This window comes from Peromyscus maniculatus, chromosome 18, assembly GCF_049852395.1.
Source record: "Peromyscus maniculatus bairdii isolate BWxNUB_F1_BW_parent chromosome 18, HU_Pman_BW_mat_3.1, whole genome shotgun sequence".
Lineage (NCBI taxonomy): Eukaryota > Metazoa > Chordata > Mammalia > Rodentia > Cricetidae > Peromyscus > Peromyscus maniculatus.
In genome coordinates, this window is record NC_134869.1 from 419,408 (window position 1) to 442,468 (window position 23,061).

General features: G+C 40.6%; 1 protein-coding gene across 3 annotated transcripts; it reads right to left on the reverse strand.

Moving 5' to 3' along the window:
- Positions 1–2,250: 2,250 nt before the first annotated feature.
- On the reverse strand, positions 2,251–17,469 carry LOC143269356 (disks large homolog 5-like). Of its 3 annotated transcripts, XM_076554430.1 has the most exons (5): positions 17,062–17,254; positions 10,720–10,882; positions 7,875–8,058; positions 3,152–3,295; positions 2,251–3,035 (listed from the first exon to the last, which is right to left on the reverse strand). In XM_076554430.1, the coding sequence occupies exons 1-4, from the start codon at positions 17,192–17,194 to the stop codon at positions 3,290–3,292; spliced, it is 486 nt and encodes a 161-aa protein (XP_076410545.1). In that variant the 5' UTR covers positions 17,195–17,254; the 3' UTR covers positions 2,251–3,035; positions 3,152–3,289. The 3 variants fall into 3 exon arrangements, with proteins under 3 accessions (XP_076410545.1, XP_076410544.1, XP_076410543.1); XM_076554429.1 differs by lacking the exons at positions 2,251–3,035; positions 3,152–3,295 and adding an exon at positions 17,356–17,469 and having other exon boundaries at positions 6,945–8,058; positions 17,062–17,196; XM_076554428.1 differs by lacking the exons at positions 2,251–3,035; positions 3,152–3,295 and having other exon boundaries at positions 6,945–8,058.
- Positions 17,470–23,061: the final 5,592 nt, after the last annotated feature.

Below are 23,061 nucleotides of genomic sequence, written 5' to 3' on the forward strand. Positions count from 1 at the left end.
TGGGAATGGGGGGTTAGTTGGGGGGAGTGCGGGGTGGGGTGGGAGAAGGGAGAAGAGGGGAATCCGTGACTGATGTGTAAAATTAAATTCAATTACAAAATTAAAATAACAATAAAAAGATACAATTGTTTATCAAGTTGACAGTGGGTACAGTTGTGATAGCTATTTTTGGTAGCCAAATTTAATACATCTGGAATTAACTAAAACTCAAAATTTGTGGGGCATGCCTGTGAGGTATTTTTGCTTAATTTTGAGAGAAGATCCATGAGTAATCCTGATGTTTGCGTTAGGAAGACATTCTTTAATCTTGATATTAATTAGGGAAAAAACACCTTTAACTCAAGTATCTTGAGCCCCAAAACCTCACCTGTAATCTCAGCCAGGCCTTGTGCTGGAACCCCATATACAGAGATGGAAGAAGGGAGCTTTTGATCTTTAGCTGCTTACTCTCACCTTGCTAGGAAGTCCATTCCTTCACTGGCATTGGAACCAAGTACTTTGGGATTCCAGACTATACAACTGATGGGCTGAGACATCAAGGGTAATGGACTGAGCAACTACTGGATTCTTGGACTTTGTCATCAAAGCCAGCCAAGGTTCAATTAGCTGGACTACAGCCTGTAAGCCATTCTAAAAAGTAGCCTCTAATATATGTAGAAATTCATTCTATAAATTGTTACCCCAAAGAACCCTAACAAATGCACCAAAGAGGTATATGACTTTTAGAGAAGTTTGGGCCTCACAACAGCCATATCTCAGTTAACCTGTTTTTTTAGGTGATGCTTTGATGCTGGCCTACAAGGTTTCTATAGCTTCTGAACAAGAAAGTAAAATAACACAAGTCTGAAATTTCTCAAATGGAACATATGGTTACTAATTAAATGAGTAATTATATGAGATAGAGAGGTTCTAGCTTAAGTGAGGAATGAAAAACAAGATGTCTTAGCTTCTGTGGGCCAGGACCTCACACATACACAAACACACACACACACACACACACACACACACACACACACACACACACACACACACCCTACCATCCACAGGAAGATCAGAGAGTAGGTTCTTTTTATGCCTGATGTGACAGCTCGAATCTGGAGACCCACAGGATAACTTCCTTTACACATCAAATCTCTGCCTTACTCTCAAGTCTCAGATGTCAGATCTATTATTCCAGAGGAGCTTCACCAGAGTAAATCAGTCTCTGGAAGAACTTTCTCAATATAATCTGAGATCTGCTGTGGTAACAGAGCAGCTTCAACCACTTCTCTCCTTTTTTAGTTTTGCACAGAATCACTCTGCACCACAGACATGTGGCCCCTGAATAAGCCTCCATCCACTCCATCTAGTCATGAGGTTCCTCCCAAAATTGCTTATCTGGACCATCATGAGGGATTCCTCATCCTACCTCCACCCCCAGGAGGGTTGTCTCAATCCTGCATTTCTTCAGACAGGCTTAATAGGTGTTGTCACCTAGAAGAGATCTAGCAAATCTGTTCCATTCTGACAGTCAGTGAGACTTGGGCAGGATCCTGAACCTATGAGAGTTCTGAATGGATGTGTGGCAGTCTAAGACAATTAGCATGCCTGTCCGTACAGGTTCCAAGAAACTTCAGTCTTTGGTTGGGAGTGATCCAATCCACCTAAGACAGCACACAGAGCTGGGAGGACAAGGGTCAATTGCAGGGACTGGGGAGATGGCTCATCCATTAAGAGCATTTATTGCTGTCTCAGAAGACCCACAGGAGAGTTAACAAACCTTTTTAACTTAAATTCCAGGTGGAATCTGTCCTCACCTGGCTTCTATGGGGATTGCATGTACATGGTGGCAAAACACCATAAGTATAAAGAAAAGCACCACAAAATTATCCTAAATTCTCTTGCAGGAGATCAACTCTGCTGTTCAGTTATCACTCATGTTGTATTTCAAAAAAACCAGAGGCAGATTACTTTTTACTTCCTGATTTCCTGTATATGAGTTTAATGAATGTTCTCATTTCCTGAGAGGCCTGGAGCAATATACTTGTGTTTCCTTTCAATTTGGTCTACATGATGATTTTGTGAACATGTGTATACAGTGTACCACATTTTACTGGTAGCTAAATATATGACATCAAGGATACAATATATCTAATTATTCTATTATGTAGTGGGTATCCATGAGGTAGGCTATACCACCAACATCCAAGTTGCCATCCCACTGTGTAGCCCTGAGGCCCATGGCTGGGAAATCCTTGTGTAGCCTGAGCTTCCTGGAACTTACTGAGATACATCCAAGCCTGTGAGTTCTGGGTTTACAGCAGTGTGAAACCTCATGTACTAAAGAAGAGTCTTAGAGTGAAAAGTTGAAATTTATTTTATTCATAAAAATATATTCATTTTACTCAATGGGAGTTTTCAAAATAGCATTCATTATATACAGTGTATAGCCTTAGCAAACTATTAAAACAATGACAAGAAAAGTATAACAAAAATTAACCCAACCTTAAACAAAAATGAAGGAAACCAAAAAGCAAAGAATAAATATCCCAAAATATAAAACAAAAAAATGAAGGAAATTTCAGTTTCCTTTGGAATTTCATTATGGAAGAGCAAAAGAAGTAAGGAACTGGCTTATTCTCTGTAGTAAATTATCTTCAGCAACACTTGCCCATGACATGGCATCAGCTTCTGCACTGCACTAGAGAGAATCTTATGCTTTTGGTGTGGTCTGTCTGGATGGCAGTGTGAACACAGTCTTCCTTGTCAGATTTCCCATCACATATGGAGTCAGGATTCTTAGTAATTTGTGTTGTGTTCTCTGTATATTAAACTTGTATCTGACACAAACTTTTCTCCAAGGATAGTGAGCCAACAGATGTGGATCAGATTGTGCTGGATCACCGGATGGTAGGTTGATATTTGCATCACTAGTGAGTTCACAGCTGAAAAGAGGTGGCATTTTTTGAGGAGGCCTTGAACCTAGAGTGTAGAATGTCATGCCTTCAAGGTGTCTCTCTTGCTTCTTCCAGCCTTCTCAGTTTTCTTAACAGGTGCTGTCAGGTAAAATAAGCAAAGAAAATATGATTCAGAAACAGTTTTGCTGTGCATATGGCCAGAAAAGCAGGGCCTATTCAACCCTAATAAACAAAAGTTAAGGAAGGAAACATACTCCATGATCCCTGACTGCTGTAGATGGGGCTCAATGGTGGATTTCATGCCTGAGACATAGTATTTCTGCTTCAGCAGCTCCATCTGCAGGAGGCTCTCATCCTGGGCTGTGGTCTGCTCCAGTTCCTGCTGGAGGTTTTCAAACCTAGGGGAGAAAGGCAGCTGGGGCACAAGCCTGGTGGGGACCTGCCATGTCAGCTTTTGAGCCCTCACCAGATCTACTCAGCTAGACAATTGAGCATTACCTTTCAGCTGAGTTCATTCCCTGCTTTACCAAGGGAAAAGGGTCAGAGAGCTACTAGACAAGATTTTTTTCCTCAACTTTTAAAAACTACTAGACATTGAACTGGAAAATACACACTGTGCTGGATTAGAAAAAACAGCATATTTCTCCAAAAGTCCCAAGACATCATTTTGGAGAAATATCAGTATGAGAAGGTCTGAGGTACAGGTCAAGAATGATGTAGCTTTGCCTATACCAGGTGAATGGGAACCCCCTGGAAAACTTTATGCCTGCCCTCTAGTGGAGCCTACACAGCAATGCAGAGAAAGCTCTGATTATTTCTACATCTCAGAACCCTGCATGGGCTTAACTTGTCAACTCCTACTGTTTATGACCAGAGTAAATCTTCTCATGAGAAACTGATAAATAGTGCAGAGAGCCTGCAATCAGCACTGGGCTGCTGTATGCAAATCGGACAAATGGTAGACACTTATCTCTAAACATAATGTTCATGAAGGAAAATAAACTTGCAGGAGGTCACACTTTCTTTCATGTTTGATGATCCCCTCTAGGTTTCTGGCTACTATGGGCATATTTGTGGGAAATCTAATCTAAGAGATAAGATACTCAGAGCATATTAGAGGACTCAGAATGGAAGAAGAGGACACAATCTCCATAAGACCAAGGAGAAAGCATATTGCGTCCAGGACAGAAGTTCCTGTTGACTGAGTCAGCAATGAAACTCTGAGGTGTTCTCTTCCTGACTGTGGCTGGAAGCTTTGACAATTGAACAGAAACTCAAAGAGGACAGAGATCCACCTACAGCTGACCCACTTGGATCCACCTGCTTCTGGAATCCTGGGCTCCTACCTCATCTGGGACACAGTGAAGTGATGCTACAGCTTTACTGCCAAGTCCCTTTGCCTGGTGAGCAGCTCCTGCTTCAGCAGCAACTGAAGATTTTCAAGTTTTTGATGTTCTTGTTCATTAGAAGATTGTGTTTTTAGCAGAGGGTTTCCTCCACTCCTGTACATATAGCCACACACACACACACACACACACACACACACACACACACACACACACTTGAACCCACACATGTACATGTATGCACATATGCAAGCACACACATTGCATACATGTTTGGTTTCCCAGATAATACTATTGTAAGACAAGATCACCTGGGATACTATGGAGAAGAAAGTGTCCTTTCATTAACACACACCTTCTCTACCCTTATTCTAGCCCAGAGGCAGGAAAACACAGGATGCTCTGAACACAGGGATGTGGAGAAGGTTGTGTACTTTTACTCTGTTTTGATAATTTTTCGTTTAATTTTTACTTGATATGTGCAGTTGTTCTGTCTGCCTGTGTGTCTGTATAACACATGCATGCCTGGTGACCTGGAAGAAGAACTCAGTGGGCAGATCAGTCAGTGTAGTGCTTGCCCTGTAAACCTGTACACAGACAGGTGAACCCCAGGGTTCCTGACCAGTAATCCAAGCTCCCCTAGCAAGTTCTCCATTCTGATCATTGAAGGCTTAGTTCCCCAGCACAGGACCACTGTATGGCAGTGGACCAGTTCCTTGGTCTCTCTCAATTCTCAATTCCTCCAAGGAGGGCAGCTTCCTCCTAAAGAAGCTCTCTAAACCACAGGTTGCCTCAATTTAGGCCTAAAGCAACATGCTCAGAAAACTAGAAAATCTCTAAAATCAGGAGTGTATGTTAACCATTCCTCCAAGTAAGGTAATTGTGTCAGTGTTTACTTTGAGTGACAGAAGGTTGACTAACTCACAGCCAAATAATTGCATATAATATTCCATGCTTCACAATATTCCATGGACCACATTGTACATTTTCCCACATCAATTAAAAGCATCTGAATAGTTTCTACCTGGGGGTGTTCTGATTAGGCCTGCTGTGACCCTGTTGTCCCCAACTTTCTCTGTGGACACCTAATTTACATTCTGAATCAATGGTCCACTTGGAGTCTGCAGTTCAACTTTCTGAATTATTGTACATAGCTTCACACAGGGATGCACCATTTTACACTACTGGCAATGTCTGAGAATTCTCATTTCTGCCAACCCTCCATCAGGCCGATTTTAACTCAGTATGAAGAAGTTTGGAATAAAAGTAGTTTCTATGTGCTGCAGACACAACATGGAGTGGGTGCTTTAGAGTATGAGGAGCCAGAGGGGTGCACTGAGACAGCCTCTTCTCACACCTCAGCACAGCTGTGGGACTTCTGCTGGGCTGAGATACATCCACAAGCACCTCTGCAGTTTAGAATTTCTCAGGGAATAAAATCCAGGCCAAGCTCCAAGGACAAGGTTAGCTGAACCAAGGTTAGGCAAAGTTGAAAGGAAAATGGCAGAAAATGATGAGGAGAAAAACAAAACAGAATGCAGGGAAGTCATCAGTGGTCAGCCACCATTCACCCAGAACAGAGAAGGACACACACCCTCAGGCAGCCTTTCCTGCCTCTCAGTAACCTCTTTCTCACCTTCATGTACCCCATTAGTTTTTTTTTTCCAAGTATTTCTTTGCAGGTAAATAATTCTGCCTCTACAAATACCTGAAAAATATTTGGCTTGCATCAATTATTTGTGTTTTGTTGTAGTTAGCTGTGTGGACATGCAGAGTGATGGGCAGCTTCATCTGTTCTTTGACTGATGCAAAGTGGTACTAACCAGATTAGGCACAGTACCTTCTCATTTATATATGTCTGCATCATTCTTAAAGATGACCCCAAACAAAGAAGTTTTTAGCACCCAACTTATTGATTATACAGATAAGTAACAACCTGTGCACACCTGAGCTTGACCACACAAGACCAAGTGCCCATGGAAAAGGGCTGGACCTAAAGCCCAAGTTGATCCAAGTTGACACATCATAGTCTCCTCACTAAACCAACCCAGACTCCTCCACATGAGACATTGATAGCACCAGAGAATGGTATTCACCCATTGTCATTACCCAATAACTTTTTACCAGATTACAGGGCATATTATATGAAAACCACCCAGGTCTGTCACTAGGAGGCAACTTAGGTCACCCACAGCACCTTCCTGAAATACAGAACTCCATACAAGTATGAGGAGGAATCTGTCCTAAGATTGTTGTGAAGCCAGTAAGACAAACCAGACATTTCCTGGGAAGTTACCTCTATGCTGTGAAAGAAAAGAAATGTACTTTTTATTTCTAAATGCTCCATTGTTTGACTTTTCTTATTTATTACAAAACTCATTAATTCCAAAGTAATCAAAATGTGCAAAAATTAAGGGAATCCAACAAGTCAATTTCCTTTCTGACCAAATGAGTCACATAGCAATGAGATGAGACAGAAAAAGACAGGAAGCTCTAGTGTGAGGAGACAGGAGATCCAAAGATCTGTGACTGTCCAGCTTAGACAGAACAAAAATTGTCAGGTTCCGTGACAGACTCCAGCTGAAGGGAATAAGGGAGAAAGCAACAAAGGACACTTGATGCCATCATCTGGCCTTCCAAAAACACACAAATGTATGCATCCTCAGGCATGCATACACCACCATGCGCGCGCGCACACACACACACACACACACACACACACACACACACACACACACCAATGAAATCTTATGAGAACAGAATGCAATGAAGTGGACATCACACTGAATGAGGATGACATTACCAGTTGAATTTAGACTTCTCACAATAGCTGTTTCAAGTGAGACCCACAGTTCTGCTTTCCATCAATTTGAGACCAAACATGCCTGGGAAGCATGCTGTGCTTCTGCAGGCTATGTTGATGCAGTTGGAGGAAATTATTCTCTTAAAATCTCTAATCTGCCACCTGACAATCTCCTGTCATAAGCTCATGAAATATCCCTAGTCATCAAGTGAGCTTCGGAGTGTAAGATCCAGGATGGGTTACCTGGCCATTGTCACTCAGAGCCAACAATATTGACAAGCTATTACTTAGGGTTCTGTCAATGCTAAACAAGAGCTTGGCCAGGTAAAGACAACACCATGGCAGTCTGGGAACAAGAGGGTAAAATGCCACATGACACGTATAAAGATATCCATGAGACCCTGTCATTTGGTTTTTACAAGGGGCATTCCTCCTTCCATGTTGTTTCTGCCTCTGATCTCATATGGCCTCTGCCAAGCAAATGAGGCCCAAACCCTTGGCCCCACTCACTCAGATCTCTGTGCTACTCCCTATGTGGCTCACATCATAACACCAGTCCTTCCGAAATAACATGTTGGTGAGTGACATGTGATTTACTCATCTCCCTCGATGGACTGTTGCTTCTAGCAGAGCAGTAGGGTTTCCTTGGCAGTCATACAGTGCCTTCCAAGAGGCTAACTCCTCAGAAGGACTTGTGAATGATCACAGAAATGAACTATTGCATGGGATGGGTCAGGCGGATAAGTGAGTAGATGGTTACATGGGTGTGTGTATATGTGTGTGTATGGTTAGACAGATGGGCAGTTTGGCCCTGCTGCTTCAACCTACCTGCTGCTGTTTCTTCCAGAGGTCATAGATCTTCTCATGGGCCTCCTCACAGAGCCTCTTTGCCTCCTCAGAGGACTCTTGTAGTAAAATCTGCTCCCCCTGAAACTTTCTGTTGTCCTCTTTCAACATGCTCACATTTTCCTTCAGCTGAGTCCATTCACTCAGTAACTGACTGTAGAGGGTGCTGAAATATCACCAAAAATGATGAGTTCCACCTCCATCTGCCACTCCTACCTCCTAATACTACCATTCCTGCAAGGTCCCATGTCCCCATCACGAAGAGCCCTGGGGTGAAACCCACATTTGCCATGCCTGCATCAATCAGGTGCAGGCTAAAACCAGAGAATAGCCAAATTACAGAAAGATTTAAACTATTTCTGAATACCCTGACAGCAAACAGGATCCATGTACCTCTGAAAATTGTATCCCCTACATCGCCAACACAAACCCTGGTGCTTAACTGCTCACAGAATTGGGAAAACATGGGCAGGTAGAAGGAAATCATACTCTGAGGGGGACAGAATACCCAATGAGAATCCATTCCGTCTATGTGTCCCATAGAAACCAGCTCTGTAAGATTCTGCCAGAGTTACAGAAAACATTCATGGTGCAAACTATGTTTTCTCTCTAGAAGCTCCAGAATTTCACAGGAAAATGTTCAGAAGGGCTCTCAGACTCTTCACTCTTAGGAGAACCCAGTTTAGGAGGCACAAGTCCAAGAGATATAAGGCAGGCTGCTTGCTAAGAGGTAAACAGTCTGGAACCACAGCCCAACTTTGTTCAAAGGTGAAGAAGGGGAGAAGCTTCTGTGGGATGTCTTCTGTATGCTGTGAATATGTGTTGCTCCCATTTGTTAATAAATAAGCTGCTTTGGTCTATGGCAAGTCAGGATGGAGCCAGACAGAAAAATCCAGGAGAGACAGAGAAGAAAGTCAGATGTGGAGGAGATGCCAGCTACCACCCATGGAGCAACATGCCAGCAACATGGTAATGCAGCAGCCATGTGGCAAAATATAGATTTATTAGAAATGGGTTAATTTAAGGTGATAGAGCTGGCTATGAAGAAATTTAACCCATTGGCCATACAGTTTGTAAGTAAAGTAAGCCTCTGTGTGTGTCTTTGGGACCATTTGGCTGCAGGAGGTGGATGGGACAGATCCTCTTGATGGCTGGGTCAGGCAGGACTGGAGAAACTTTAGAGTACCAGAAGCATTCCTTACCAATTTCTGGGGTCCCATCTAAATTAGGCACTCACCAATAGGAGTGGGTATCCTCACTCAGCTCCTTGCACTTGTAGGAGATCTCACTAATCTCCTTGGGGAATTTCTTCACATCTGACATCTCCTTTTTATGCTGTGTTTTTAACACCTCAAGCTCAGAATTCAGCTTGTGGTAGGGCATGGCCCCAGGAGCAAAGAACCCCATGAACACAGGCCTCAGGGATCACATGAATTAAGATTCTGTTTTGTACTACACTAGCCCACTGGATGTCACACCATGAATTCTATGTACTGGAACTTTTGATGTGCTTTAGACTTGCCTCGCTGCCCCAGGGCCAGGAAAGGCTGGGTGTCAATAGGGAGGAAGACAGAGCTACATAATCTCCCTCAGTATGCCTGGACAGGTAGACTAGTTGTCTAAGGAGGTCCCAAGAGTCTGTGCCACAGATTGGGTTCTATCTGAAATCTTCAATGACATTTCCACTGTCTTGAGAACAGAGATTCTTTCTCCTTACAAGGGTACCCAGGACTCAGTATTTCTATGGATAAGGCACCACATGAGGATGGCTTTATAAACTCCCAAGAGGGTTCCAATGAGGGACCAGGGTGAGCAAAACGGTGAGAGCAGTAATGCCGAATGTCAGGATCCCTGGCCTCAGCACTTAAAATCTTTGAGAAAGGCAATTCTCGTGCCTACTATTAATCTCTGACTCACAGGATCTGGATACACACACACACACACACACACACACACACACACACACTCAAACCCACTGTATAATGGAGCCTCTCAGAGACAGTACAGAACACACTCAGACACCCAATCCTTAGCACAAAAAGATTTATTACCCCACAGGGCAAGCATGGCATAGGGAGCCTGTTTCTGGATCAGGCAAAGCCAGACAGTAAGCAGCAAGCTTTTTTTCAGCAGTGGGTTTTTATGTAGAAAGGTTAAGTCTGTGCAAGGGTGAATTATTGAGATCTGATTGGACAGGTTAGCCAGTGTAGCCAAGTAATGAATTCTGATTGTTGGACTTTGGTGTTTAGTTTCAAGAATGAGTCAGTATCCACAAAAGGGAATGAATTTTGGTGACTAAATTTAGGAATGTAATCTAATGGTTTATCATGGGAGAAGGAAGTGAAAAGGGCCAAACCGGCCACTGCCATGTTTGCAATGTTTGGGCCCCTTAGAGAGCACTTCACACACATAAACCCACACACAGTTAGGATGTCAAAGAAATGCAGGTAGGTGGCATTTTCTCACTATATAAGGAACAAGACCAGAGAGGATCATGGATGAACTCCAGGCATTCCAGGCACACAGATGCTCCCAAAGCAACAAGCAAAGTAAATATCTAGTCAAATATAAACACTCAACTAGGAGCACCAAGCATCTCATAAAAGCCAATGCCTGTCAATGCCTCTTGAAATGCATGTTGTTATCTTACACCCTACTGCCCCTCTCTTTAGATTGTGATTCAGGCCACAGGCTCTGCTTTTCATTTGGTAGAAATCAGAACAGCCTGTGTCCTATCTCACTCCTACAGGCTTCAGTTCTGCTTCTCAGATGCACTCAGGACACAGTGGGCCAAGTCAGTCACCAGAGAAAAGGGCATGATGAGTACCTGTTGTTCAACTCATTGTTGTTATAAAGGGCCAGGAATTCAAGCAGTTCATTCCTCTCATTGGTCATCATCTGTAGCTGAAGAGTAAGTTTTTCTACCTGGTTCAGCTGCTGTTCCTGCTCAGTGAGGAAGAAGGGTGTGGATGATGCCTTCCTAGTAGTCCCTGTAGGTACATAAACACAGTGAATTTGTACAGATAAATGGCATAGGGCCAAGAGATCATGTGGAGTCCCTAGAGGAGTCCTGAGGAAGAGGAAATGCATGGCACCCAGTGAAGCCCTCAAAAATCAGAGCATCTATCTTTAAACTGGGGTCCCCTACGTCATGTGTCTGTCTCCAATCACTATGACTAGATATACACCTCAGAACCTACTGCAGCCCACTGTCACTGAAAAGCATAAGCAAGGCCATCCATATTTGTTTGGAATTTTCAGCAGATACCTGATGTGATGTAAGAAAGTTCTGGACTGCCTGGTGCTTTGCACTTCCCAGCCCTGATAACCTGTATGCAGGACTAAAAGCAATTGAATGTCTCAGACCTGAGTACATGAATGGAAAGTTTTCTTCCCTGGTATTTATATCAGATATCCATGAAACCTACAGAAATCCATTGAGAATGAAGTGCACCAATATCCTACTCTGATACCTTATTAGTGATTCTGTGCCCCCTTTGGCATTTTTTGCCACTCAGAGTGAACTGATCAAGGTCCCAGCACAGCAACTTCATCTTTGACCATTCATGCCCCTCTGCCAACTACCCATCAGATATCCACCACTTTGGATCTGCTCTTTAGGAACCCAGATAAGCAGCATAGGCTCATTGCTTCAGATGATTACAGCTACTGAACCCTATTACTGGAAGGTCAAGTTCTAGACTCAATTCCTTTTTAGAAAACCTGGGCTTCTTCTGCCAATCAATGTGCTCAGTCTTGCCAACATGTTGATTGGTGAACCCTATATGCACTTAATGAATGCCTCAAGGGCATTTGGCATTGCTACAACACTGGTGATTTCACAAAAGATGCCAAGGGCTCTCCAGGATACAATAGAATTTCCAGAGAAGGGACTGTTAGGGTCACTGCCAAAAGCCTTCACCTATCTGATAACAAACTCTTCCCCAATTCATCAAAAGACAAGCTGCCCTTTCCAGGAGCCTTCCCTGAGACACAGGGGAAGGCCTTTAGCACCTCGTTATTCCAATTCAGGTATCTCTCTGATTCATTAGAATCTAGTTCATTCTAATTCAGTAGTTAACCATGTGTTCGGGGCAAGTCTCATTTTTCAAACACTGCCCCAAAATGGCTCTTCTCCTGAAGATGGCTAACTAACAAGTTAAGAAATATAGGATTCTAAGAAATTGGCTCAGGATAATGGGGATGGAAGATCAGTTCCACAAGGTGAACAAGCACATTAGAGAAGTAATACATTAGAGAAGATCCACAAGGCAGTTACAATGTATGGGGATGGTGGAGGATTACGTCGGTCCTGTCAGAGCAATGATAAGTCACATAGGCAATGAGGAAACTTTTGCTAAAGGTTTCAGCAGAATACATTCTATCTATTATGATTTTAGCAAAGGTGTTATCAACTATTGAAAGGTATCACTGAAAATACCTAAGGACAGGACATCTACAGTTGATCCCTCAGACACGAAGAACAAATACAGGAAAAGTGATATTCCAATCCTGCAATCAAGGTAGAGTAAAGATTACTGGCTAGTGAGAGGGCAGAAAATCAGACACCTCAGGGGTCACTGACATGCAGCAATACTTGGTGGCACCTGCCTGCTAGTGGTTGTTATTTAAAATGTGAGAACCTCTGGCTCTGGCCAGGGGACTTTACTCTCCCTGTCATTAGTGACACACACCAAAAGACATCCAGTGTGGGTGAAGTGCAGGGCTGGTACTGAAACCTCTTTTGTCCCTCTGTGCTTCCTTCTTACTCAGAGTGAAAGCAGAGGTATGCTGTGGGATGTTCTGTATGTTGTGTGTGTTGCTTGATTGGGTAATAAATAAAATGCTGATTGGCCAGTAGCCTGTAAGGAAGTATAGGTGGGACAAAGGGAAGAGAATTGGGGGAAGTGGAGGGCTGAGGGTAGAGACCTGCCAGCCACCGCCATGACAAGTGAGATGTAAGGTACTGGTAAGCACAAGCCATTTGACAAAGTATAGACTAATAGTAATTTAGTAATTTAAGATATAAGAACAGCTGGCAAGAAGCCTGAGTCATTAGGCCAAACAGTTTAAGTAATATAAGCGTCTGTGTGTTTATTTTATAAGTGGGATGTCAGATTGCCGAGTTGGTGGTACCAGGAGAGAAAAACTCTCTAGCTACAAATGGCACCCAATGGCAAGAGTTTCCACCTAAAACCTGAGAAAAAAGGTTCTAAAACGGAGCTAAAAACAGTTCCTGGTTGTTTCTCTCAAGTTAGTGGCAGCCTGCGTGTTTGAGCTACTATCTACTATGGTGGGTTCTGGTGGGCATGCTGGTCCTGCAGTATGGCGGGAATGAGGCATCTATAAGTGGCACATTATGCTGCCTGGTGGATTTAGTCTTTCTAGTACAAAACAAAAAAAGAGCTTTCTGGGCTACATGCTGCTTTGATAGAATAATAGACTTACTATTTCTGAGAGTTGATGGCTCTCAGAGCTGGCAGAAAACGTACCACCACAATGTTGGAAAGCTAAAGTGCGCAGAGCCAGCAGCCACAGTGCCATTTCAGTCTTAGAATGCTACAGTTTAAAGTCATAGGTTCACAATAAGACTGATTGAGATGAAAAAGTTTACAATGTATGTAAAAATGTACATAGGCTTGAAAGAGAGAGAAAAAGGAACATATACAGTTATATAAACAGATAGTTTTTTAAAATAATGTCTTTAAAAAGACATTAAAGGTAATATAAAAAATAAGCGAGGTAAAAATGGCTATCACACAGAGAATCTGGATTATGTTCTCTTTGATATTCATAACTGAATATTTGATTGTAAAGGCTGTTGAGTTATGCCAAAATGTATATTTTAAAGGTAGCTTGACTTCAAAATATGGATGGACCTTGAGAGCTTGTTTGGAGGTTCTAGCAGGGGAGCGCAGCTACTCTTATACCCTTGACCAAAGACCGGTCCTCCTCTATTCGGGGAAGGTTGTCCTCTTCGACTGAGTGCACAGCTTCGGGAGGGACACACAGGGAGTGGTGAGGGAGGAAGGGGACACCTGCCTAGCCAGCCAGGTCAGTCGAATCAACCCTGGCAATCAATGGGGTGACAGATGTCACAGGCAGACTGCTACTCACATCACCAGTGAGGCTACCTGGAAAACAGGACCCCAAGAAAGACACGAGGATCGCCCAATGATGGAGAAATGGCTGAGATCTTCATAAACAACCTCGATGTGAGTAGGAGCAATGAAGGGCGAGGGTCGAGGGAAAGAGAGCGGGAGATCCCAGCTGAATCAAGAACAGAGAGGGAGAACAAGGAATAGGAGACCATGGTAAATGAAGAACACACCAGAAAAGGAAGAAACAAAGTGCTAAAGAGGCCCACAGAAATCCACAAAGATACCCCCACAAAAGACTGCTGGCAATGGCCGAGTGACAGCCGGGACTGACCTACTCTGGTGATGGGATGGCCAAAACCCTAATAGTTGTGCCAGAAACCCCATCCAAAAACTGAGGAATCTGGATGCAGAGATCCACTGCTAGGCCCTGGGTGGAGCACCGAGAGTCTAATTAGAGAGAAAGAGGAGGGTTTATATGAACGAGAATTGTTGAAACCAAGGTTGGATCAAGCACAGGGACAAATAGCCAAATGAATGGAAACACATGAACTATGAACCAAAGGCTGAGGGGGCCCCAACTGGATCAGGCCCTCTGAATAGGTAAGACAGTTGATTGGCTTAATCTGTTTGGGAGGCATCTAGGCAGTGGTACTAGGTCCTGGGCTCATTGCATGAGTTAGCTGTTTGAAACCTGGGACTTATGCAGGGACGCTTGGCTCAATCTGGGAGGAGGGGACTGGACCTGCCTGGACTGAGTCTATCAGGTTGATCTCAGTCCTCAGGGGAGGCCTTGCTCTGGAGGAGGTGGGAATGGGGGATGGGCTGGGGGGAAGGGAAGGGGGGGAGAAAGGGGGAGAACAAGGGAATCTGTGGCTGTTATGTAGAACTGAAAAAAAATTAAAAAAAAATTTGGATGTAAAGATATGTTGCTTTGAAAAGGAGGCTCTGCTTTTGTTTCCACAGAAAGCCAAAGGCTATGGATTTGTTCCAGATTAAGATATATCAGGTTTGACTAGCCAAGACCCCCTGAAAGGTCTCCAATGACACCATGGCCCAGATGATCCAACATCCAGGACGGTTTCAAGACAACTGGCTCAGACAATACAGCCTCGCGGACTACTCCATAATTAAAAAATTTTCTTTGTGTTCCCATAAGATACAGTGCCCCCTCCAAAAGGAAGTAGTAAGAGAAGCTACGCCCAAATTCCCAAATATACCAAGCTGGCTTTGTAGATGGAATCACCTCATTCCTTCTCTAAACCCAGACATATTCCTAAAATAAAAGGTTAAAAGAGTCTTTTGTCCCATATAAGAAGAGCCCTCTGGTTTGGGACAAAGAAAAACCAATATTTTTATTTAAAACAGGTTGATTATAAATGCTTCATTATAAATCTCTTTATAAAAAAGAAAAGGAGATATGATATAGATATATAGGATATAGAGATGATAGGATAAAAGGGTAGATTAAGGAATTTACTTTTAAAGACCAACAACTTGCTTAAAATGTTTTACATTTGTATAGATTTTTGTCTATTGATACGAGTTTAAACTTAATTTTGTTATACTGTATATATATTTGTATTCTCATTTGAGATATTATGTTTATGTAACTCATTTAGATTGTAATGGATAATTAACAAATACAGATTAATAATTAGTCTTCTATGATAGTCAAACTCGTAGCATGATAGTTAAGTTTCTTGGTATATATAGATATATTTCAGATAGGCAATCTTCAAACACTTCAAAGACCTACAGAATATGGCATTTAAAATATTTTTTAAAATTTAGACTTTCTGGATATTGAGATATGACTGCAACTGGCAGTACCAATTTACTTCAGAGAGGAGGATGGGCACTGAAGACACTCCATATGGAGTTTATCTTCACCTTGGCAAAAATAGCCATTTGGAAAAGAAACTGTTGTATCTGGACTGCTTGATTGACTGGACATGCAGGACCCATAGGAAGGTGACCACTGAACTTTGCTTGATAAAACAGTCCTTCAGGTTCCTGCTTTACAGAGGAAATGCCAGACATTCTACAGGACACTAAAAAAAATGAACGAGAGACTCTATCCCTGTGGGTTGAAGACAAATGGCCCATCTTTACAAAGGAACATTAGGTGACTGTCCAGGCTGCCAGCTGTCTCTGTCTACCCTGCAAGACTCCCGGAAGTTGCTTGCATCCTTCTCCTGTTTCTCACGTAATATTATATCCTTCTGAGGTCTTTGATGTAGTTGAAGGTAGATAGTTATAATTTTCCTTAGTTATGATAAAAGATAAATTAGATATAAACCTTAGACTCACAAATATAAGATATATAGGATATCTTCTTTAATTTTTCAAAATAAACTACTTATTATAAATAGACTAGATATTATAACTATAATTCTTGCTTGATAATTGTTTTGATATCTGTAATTTTACTGTGCAAAAGTTAAAACCTTCCTTTTAGAAAAAAAGAAAAGGGGAAGTGCTGTGGGATTCTCTGTATGTGTGTTGCTTGATTGGGAAATAAATAAAACACTGATTGGCCAGTATCCAGTCAGGAAGTATAGATGGGACAAAGGGAAGAGAATTGGTTGAAGCTGAGGGCTGAGGAGAGAGACCTGCCAGCCACCGCCATGACAAGTGAGATGTAAGGTATTGGTAAGCCACGAGCCACATGGCAAAGTATAGACTAATAGAAATAGGTTAATTTAAGATAAAAGAAGTAGATAGCATGAAGCCTGAGCCATTAGGTCAAACAGTTTAAATAATATAAGCATTTGTGTGTTTATTTTATAAGTGGGCTGTCGGACTGCCGGGGCTTGGAAGGACCCAGAGAGAAAACTCTCTAGCTACAGAGGCACCTCAACAGAGCAGCTGCAGCTTTGACCATCCCTAGCTCCCTGTCAAACTAAACCATGTAATATCCTCAGCCCTGTTCTGCTCTTGAAGAACTCGGAGGACATGGATAGGCCCATTGCTTCTCAAAAGCTCTTACCTCCTGAAACCCACTTCTGAAAGCACCAGCTGAAGCCTTCCCCCTTTAGCAACCTCCCCATCCCTTTCCCAGGACTCACTGTGCTTTCTCCAGGACCATTTATTTCTTGATGTGTGACATGGAGACTGAAGGCCATTTTCTTTCTGCTTCCCTTTGGTCTCCCTGTGCTCTCCATTCTGTCTCCCAAGAATCCTGTTCAGTCTAGTCAGCATGTCTGTAAGTGAAACATGAGACACTGCACTAATGCTCCAATGACTGTTGGCATTGCCACAACACTGGTGACATCACATAGAATGCCAGGGCTCTCCAGGATACAGTAGAATGTCCATGTGCTGATGTCACATGGTATAGCAATTACATCCTTGCTACATACCTCACCCACAAGTGTCTTGAAACCAAGTTGACATTTCCAGGAGCCTCTGGGGTCACAATGGAAGCCTTTAGGTATAGGTAAAGTTCTCCTGGTTCTACCAGGTTCCCACAGTCTGGAGGTTCATCAGCTGCTCAAACCCAAGTAAACACAGAGAGGCTTATATTAATTAAAATTGCCTGGCCATTAGGTCAGGCTTATTACTGACTAGCTATTACACTTAAATCAACACATAATTTTATTTATCTTTAGCCACTTGTCTTGGTACCTTTTCTCTTTTCTACATCTTCCTTCTTCTGTGTGTCTGGTGACTCCTGACCTTTCCCAGAATTCCTTTAGTTTGCTAGCATTACCTATAATTTCTGCCTGACTACTGGCCAATCAGTGTTTTATTAAACCAGTGTACAAAAGCATTATCCTACAGCTTTCCCCCTTTTCTGTTTAAATAAAAGTAAGTTTTTAACTTTAACATAGTAAAATTACATATAATAGAACAATTATCAAGCAAGAATAACAGTTGCAATATCTAGTCTATATTTGGTAAATTCAAAGAAAATATTCCATTTATCCTATATTTGTGATTCTAAGGTTTCATATCTAATTTATCTTTTATTATAACCAAGAAAAATTAAAACTATGACTATGTAGTCTTCAACTACATTAAAGACCTCAGAAGGATACAATATTATTTAAGTAAATAGGAAATGCACTGCAAGCAACTTCCAAAAATCTACAATTACAGGGACAGCTGGCTGCCTGGAGAGTCTCCCAAAGTTCCTCTGTAAAATGTCAAGAATATGGATGTAGGCTCATTTCAGTTTCCAGTGGTCTTTTTTTACATTCAGCTTCTTGCTCTGCATTTTAGAAATTATGTAGAGAGAAGAAATTACCTCAAACATCTTCAAGTATACAAATAACAGTGAAATTCATGGTACAGTACTTCCTTGATTCATTTAATTATAACTCATGTGTGACTATAATGAGTCAAATTAAAAACATTAACAATTCAGAATTCCTCTTAACACAATCATATTCTATGTCAAGTTTAATATTTCTGAAATGCTTGTAGCATAGTACAAAGCTTGAAATAAAACAGTATCTTCTGGGCATGATAGGCCTACTGCACTCATGAATTCTGAGGTCAAGCCATCAATATTCTAGTATGGAAGAGAAAGGTGCTCACTGACCAAAACCCCTAACTGAGAAGCTGGTGGAAGTTGGTGGCTTTTGAAGGAGGAAGAGCCAGTTTACTTTAGAGTGCTGATGCCAGGTCGTTTGAGCAAAATTAGTGATGGCTCTAACACATGAGCATATGGGCATGCAATGTTACTCTAGATAGATGATTTAAAACAAAACAAAAGGCGTGGATTTACTATTGTTGTAATTAAGAGAGTTGATCAGGAACCATCTGGGAGAAATGAAGGGGAATATGATCAAAATACACTATGTATGTATAAAAATCTCAAAGAATTTAAAAACTGTATTACTTAAAAGTTTGCAGTTCAACGGCATTAAAAATTTAAAGAAACAAATTTTTAGCTTTGGAAAAAATAAAGTGAGATAGTCTTGGACATGTTTCTATCCCTGCTAATATTCTAAAGCTTTTTTAAAATATCATATTTATATCAGGAAATAGGAAGGAGATCATACAAAAGAAAAACCCTATTTATATAAACAATTTGGCTAACACTTTATTCATCACAGTTGTTTTCAGTTTCAAGGAAAATTTGATTCAAAATTTTTTTATTGTAGCCTTGAAGTAAGTAAATTATTAACTTAGTTCACTAAAGACTAATATGAAGACCACATTGTGGCTTTTAATTTGCAACATTTGAGGTAGATATTGAAGTGTGGGTATGTGTGGCAAATACAATTTGTGATGCTTATTTTGTGGTCCTTATATTCCTTCTGTGGCATTTGTTCATCTTCTTTTGTGCTTTCACTTAATGAGAGGTATTTATCTGCTGCAATGTATACAATGGAATGGCCATCTTCTAAACGATCCATTTTCATTTAACTCTCAGGCAGTATGTGATTATACTTTTCAAGTAAGTGAGTCTGTGAAAGGGTGGTGAATTTTTGTTCCTGTTTTTATTTTTCATATATTTTTTTTCAAAAATGCCCTTGGAATGTTGTTTGTTATCCAGCCTGCTTGAATGTCAATAATTAATCATGGATACATTTGAATTCATGATCCCTGTATGTAAATCTCTTGAGTACAAGTCCCGGGGTATATGATATACTTCCAATGATGACGTTTTTGTGAAATTTTAATGACAACGTTAAAATACTTAATAGAGAGTATAAAAAAATTAAATACTTCATGTACATATCCAAAGAAACATTTTCATAATTCTGAAACAGATGTTATAATTTAAGTTAATCAGTAATCAACTGTATATTTCACAATATAATTTGATGTACTTTGAATATATATACATTATTTGAAGTTGCATGCATCTTCATGTCCTCATCTTTTATCCATTTGGCACTTCATCTTGAAGTATTGTCTTCTAAGGTAATTATCCATGATGCCACATAATGTAAGAGCAGTGAGATTTACATTAAAATTTTTTCTGTGTTCTTGCTTGTGCATGTGTGTGTGTGTGTGTGTGTGTGTGTGTGTGTGTGTGTGTGTAAGCCATCATTGAAATGTGGAGAACTGAAGACAATTCTTTTTTTTTTCTGGGTTCTATGGTTTTATGGGTTCTACTTTTGTCAATCTTCATATGGTGATCAAGATTAGGTCAAAGCTTTGTACAACACAGACATTTCTAACAGAGCAGTCTCATTGATGCTCAAATAAGATCAGTTGATACATTAAATCAGTAAAATATTGTCTTTTCATGTTGTAAATATGTTTTCATTGAAATATAATAGAATATAGTAGAAATTGAATAATAAATCTTATATACATATGAAAATGATATAGTGCTGTCTTTGTTTTTGTTTTTATTGCAGGTGAAATGAGTTAGTTTATTATCAGGACTAAACATTTGTTCATAACACTTTCTCAGAACAACACATGAATGTCAGAGAATAGTTTTTGTGAGTAAACATGGTTGCTGCTAATCCTGATGTCCTGAGTTCAATCTGTAGGAAACCCATGTCACTACTACAAAATTTTCTCCTATTTCTACACTAGTGGTATGGCATGTGCACACTCACATACCAGCACATACATAAATAATTTTAATACCCAATCAATTGCCATTGATGTCACTGGATTCCAAATGATTCCCTGGATTTCATCTCCAGAACTATAGGATAAGCAGATAACAGACACGTATAAGCTGCCCTCTCACTGCTGCTTGCACATAATGGAAAAAAAGGATGAACACATAAACACAGTTCAAACATTTTTAAATTGATGAAATCAAAAAGCAAAGAAGTTAATCTAATTACTGATGACATATGAAATGATTTTCTAGTTTAAATTATTATTATAGAATTTCAAGAATTATTATGGTTCATCAAAACATTACTGATTCCATTTTTTTTTTTTTTTTTTTTGGTTTTTCGAGATAGGGTTTCTCTGTGTAGCTTTGCGCCTTTCCTGGAACTCACTTGGTAACCATTTTTAATCTTATTTAAGATTTAATTCTCTGATTCAAAGATAGGTCATTTTAAAAACAAATCTCAGTTGGGCTTAGAGTTGCGTGCCTGTAATCCCAGCATTTGGAAGATAGTAGCATGCCACTCTCTTATTTTGAGGTCAGCTTGGTCCACATAGTGAATTCCAGGACAACCATGGATGTGTAGACATATCACATCTCCAGAAAATTCCACAAACAAAAAGTAATCTCAAGTTATGGAACTTATCCTAATATAATCTGACTGGACTGTGACTGGTTTCAACCAACACTTTTGTTACCTTTTTACTCACATTAAGGGAACTTTGTTGACATTGAAAATATGTCACAATGTGGAGAGTGCCTGTACAAAAATTTAGAAAGCCATCAAATCCTTTGAAAACATCTAGTGGGGACTTTCATCACCTTCAAGTGACAAAAGACAGAAGAAATAATGATGCATTTTCATCATTGGCATTTTAATGACATATTTGGGAGCTGGAGAGGTTGCTCAGTATTACTGTTCTTAGCTCTCCAAGTATGGTTCCTAACATCTATACGAGATGACTCAAAACTACTTGTATTTCCAGCTCCAGCAGATCTAATGCAATCTTCTGGCCTTCTAGATAACCAGATATGTAAATGTTGAAAAGACAGATATATATGTGAGTCCATATTTTCAAAAAATGTTTTCTTCATGCATATGTTATCCTTAAAATAGATTAAATTTAATTTCAGTGATAAGTTTTGCATATATATATATATATATATATATATATATATATATATATATGTCAGTTGCATGTCAAGTACTAGTAGTGGTCACAAGAGTATTAGTTTCCTAGTGCCTGTAGTTACAGTCAGTTGTGAGCTGTCTCTTGGTTGTTGGTAATCAAAGTCAGGCTCCTATGAATGAGCAGCCAATGCTCATTGGTGTTGAGTGATCTATTCAGCCACATGAACATTTCATTACAGCAGTAAGATGTGAATGGATGATCCTGAATTCATCCTTACCTCAGCTCTAATGATCCAGAGGAGACATAAGCTGATAGCATCATTAATTCCCTTATACTGCATGCTTAAATAACTTTCTAAGCCTAAATATCCACAAAATGAGGGAAGATACAAAATGATCATGAGTAGAACTGACAATACAAGTCTTTTAAAAGTGGATGAACACTTGTTCAAACTCACAAGACTGAGTTTATTGCCAGTGCCATAAATGAGCAGCAATGCAAGCTGACAAGGGTATATGTCATGTGTACTCATGGTGGAGTTTATACCTCCTGTAAGTAGACAAAAAGAACTTGCAGGCATGAAAACTGATCTGTCTGAATGAGATCATAATCTGCTTCCCTGATGCCCACAAAACCTTGAGTTAGGAACCTTTTTTTGTTGTGACTTCAGATGACATTCAGGTTGTCAGGAGATCCTGAGACTTAAATAGAAGTCACTCTAAGAGTGGGACATTCAGGCATTTATAAAGAGCTGTGAAGTATAGAGAGATTGTTAGGGAGGGACCTTTGGGTATAAAAGCCAAAAGATCAAATGTTCAGAGGGCAATGCAATGTAACTGAGGACAAGTTGGGTCCTACTGTGCTGTCTTTATCCACACATCTGTAGGGGGTTAGCCACCTCCACATCTTCTATTCTTTTCTTTCTTTCTTTTTTTTTTTTTTACAACTACATGTACCTGTCATTGACAATACCCTGGAGCCCCCACTTTACATCACTTCTTGGACCTTAATGGGCCTCAGTCCCCACCCTGACATTCCTGTAATCTGTGTGCATGGCAGGAATAAGCACATTCTTAAGAGTCATTTGTATCACTTTCTTTGACTAACAACTAGTATAACAGTGGACCCCATGAACTTGTAATTTCCCTGGGAATCTCATTGTGGGAAAAGACTGAATCCTCAGGATGAAAATGTCTCTACTGAAGAAACATTTACTCCCTATCTGACCACATGGCTGGAGAGACAAGTGCTGAAAATAAGGGAAGATTTTAGAGATGGGAAAATTCGTTATATGACTTCATTAGATTATTACTCCTTTTTGTTTATTTTTTGTCTTCTATCTAAACCACTTAAGACCTCAAGCATGGATTTGTTACCTAAATCTTCATTGCCAAATTAGT

Excerpts from the sequence above, each read along its gene's own strand:
- LOC143269356 (XM_076554429.1), bottom strand. The coding sequence starts at position 17,194 with ATGCTGACTAGACTGAACAGGATTCTTGGGAGACAGAATGGAGAGCAC. Across the intron at positions 10,883-17,061 it reads ATGGTCCTGGAGAAAGCACA|GGACTACTAGGAAGGCATCA; the intron begins GTGAGTCCTGGG and ends ATGTACCTACAG. Across the intron at positions 8,059-10,719 it reads AACAATGAGTTGAACAACAG|CACCCTCTACAGTCAGTTAC; the intron begins GTACTCATCATG and ends GTGATATTTCAG.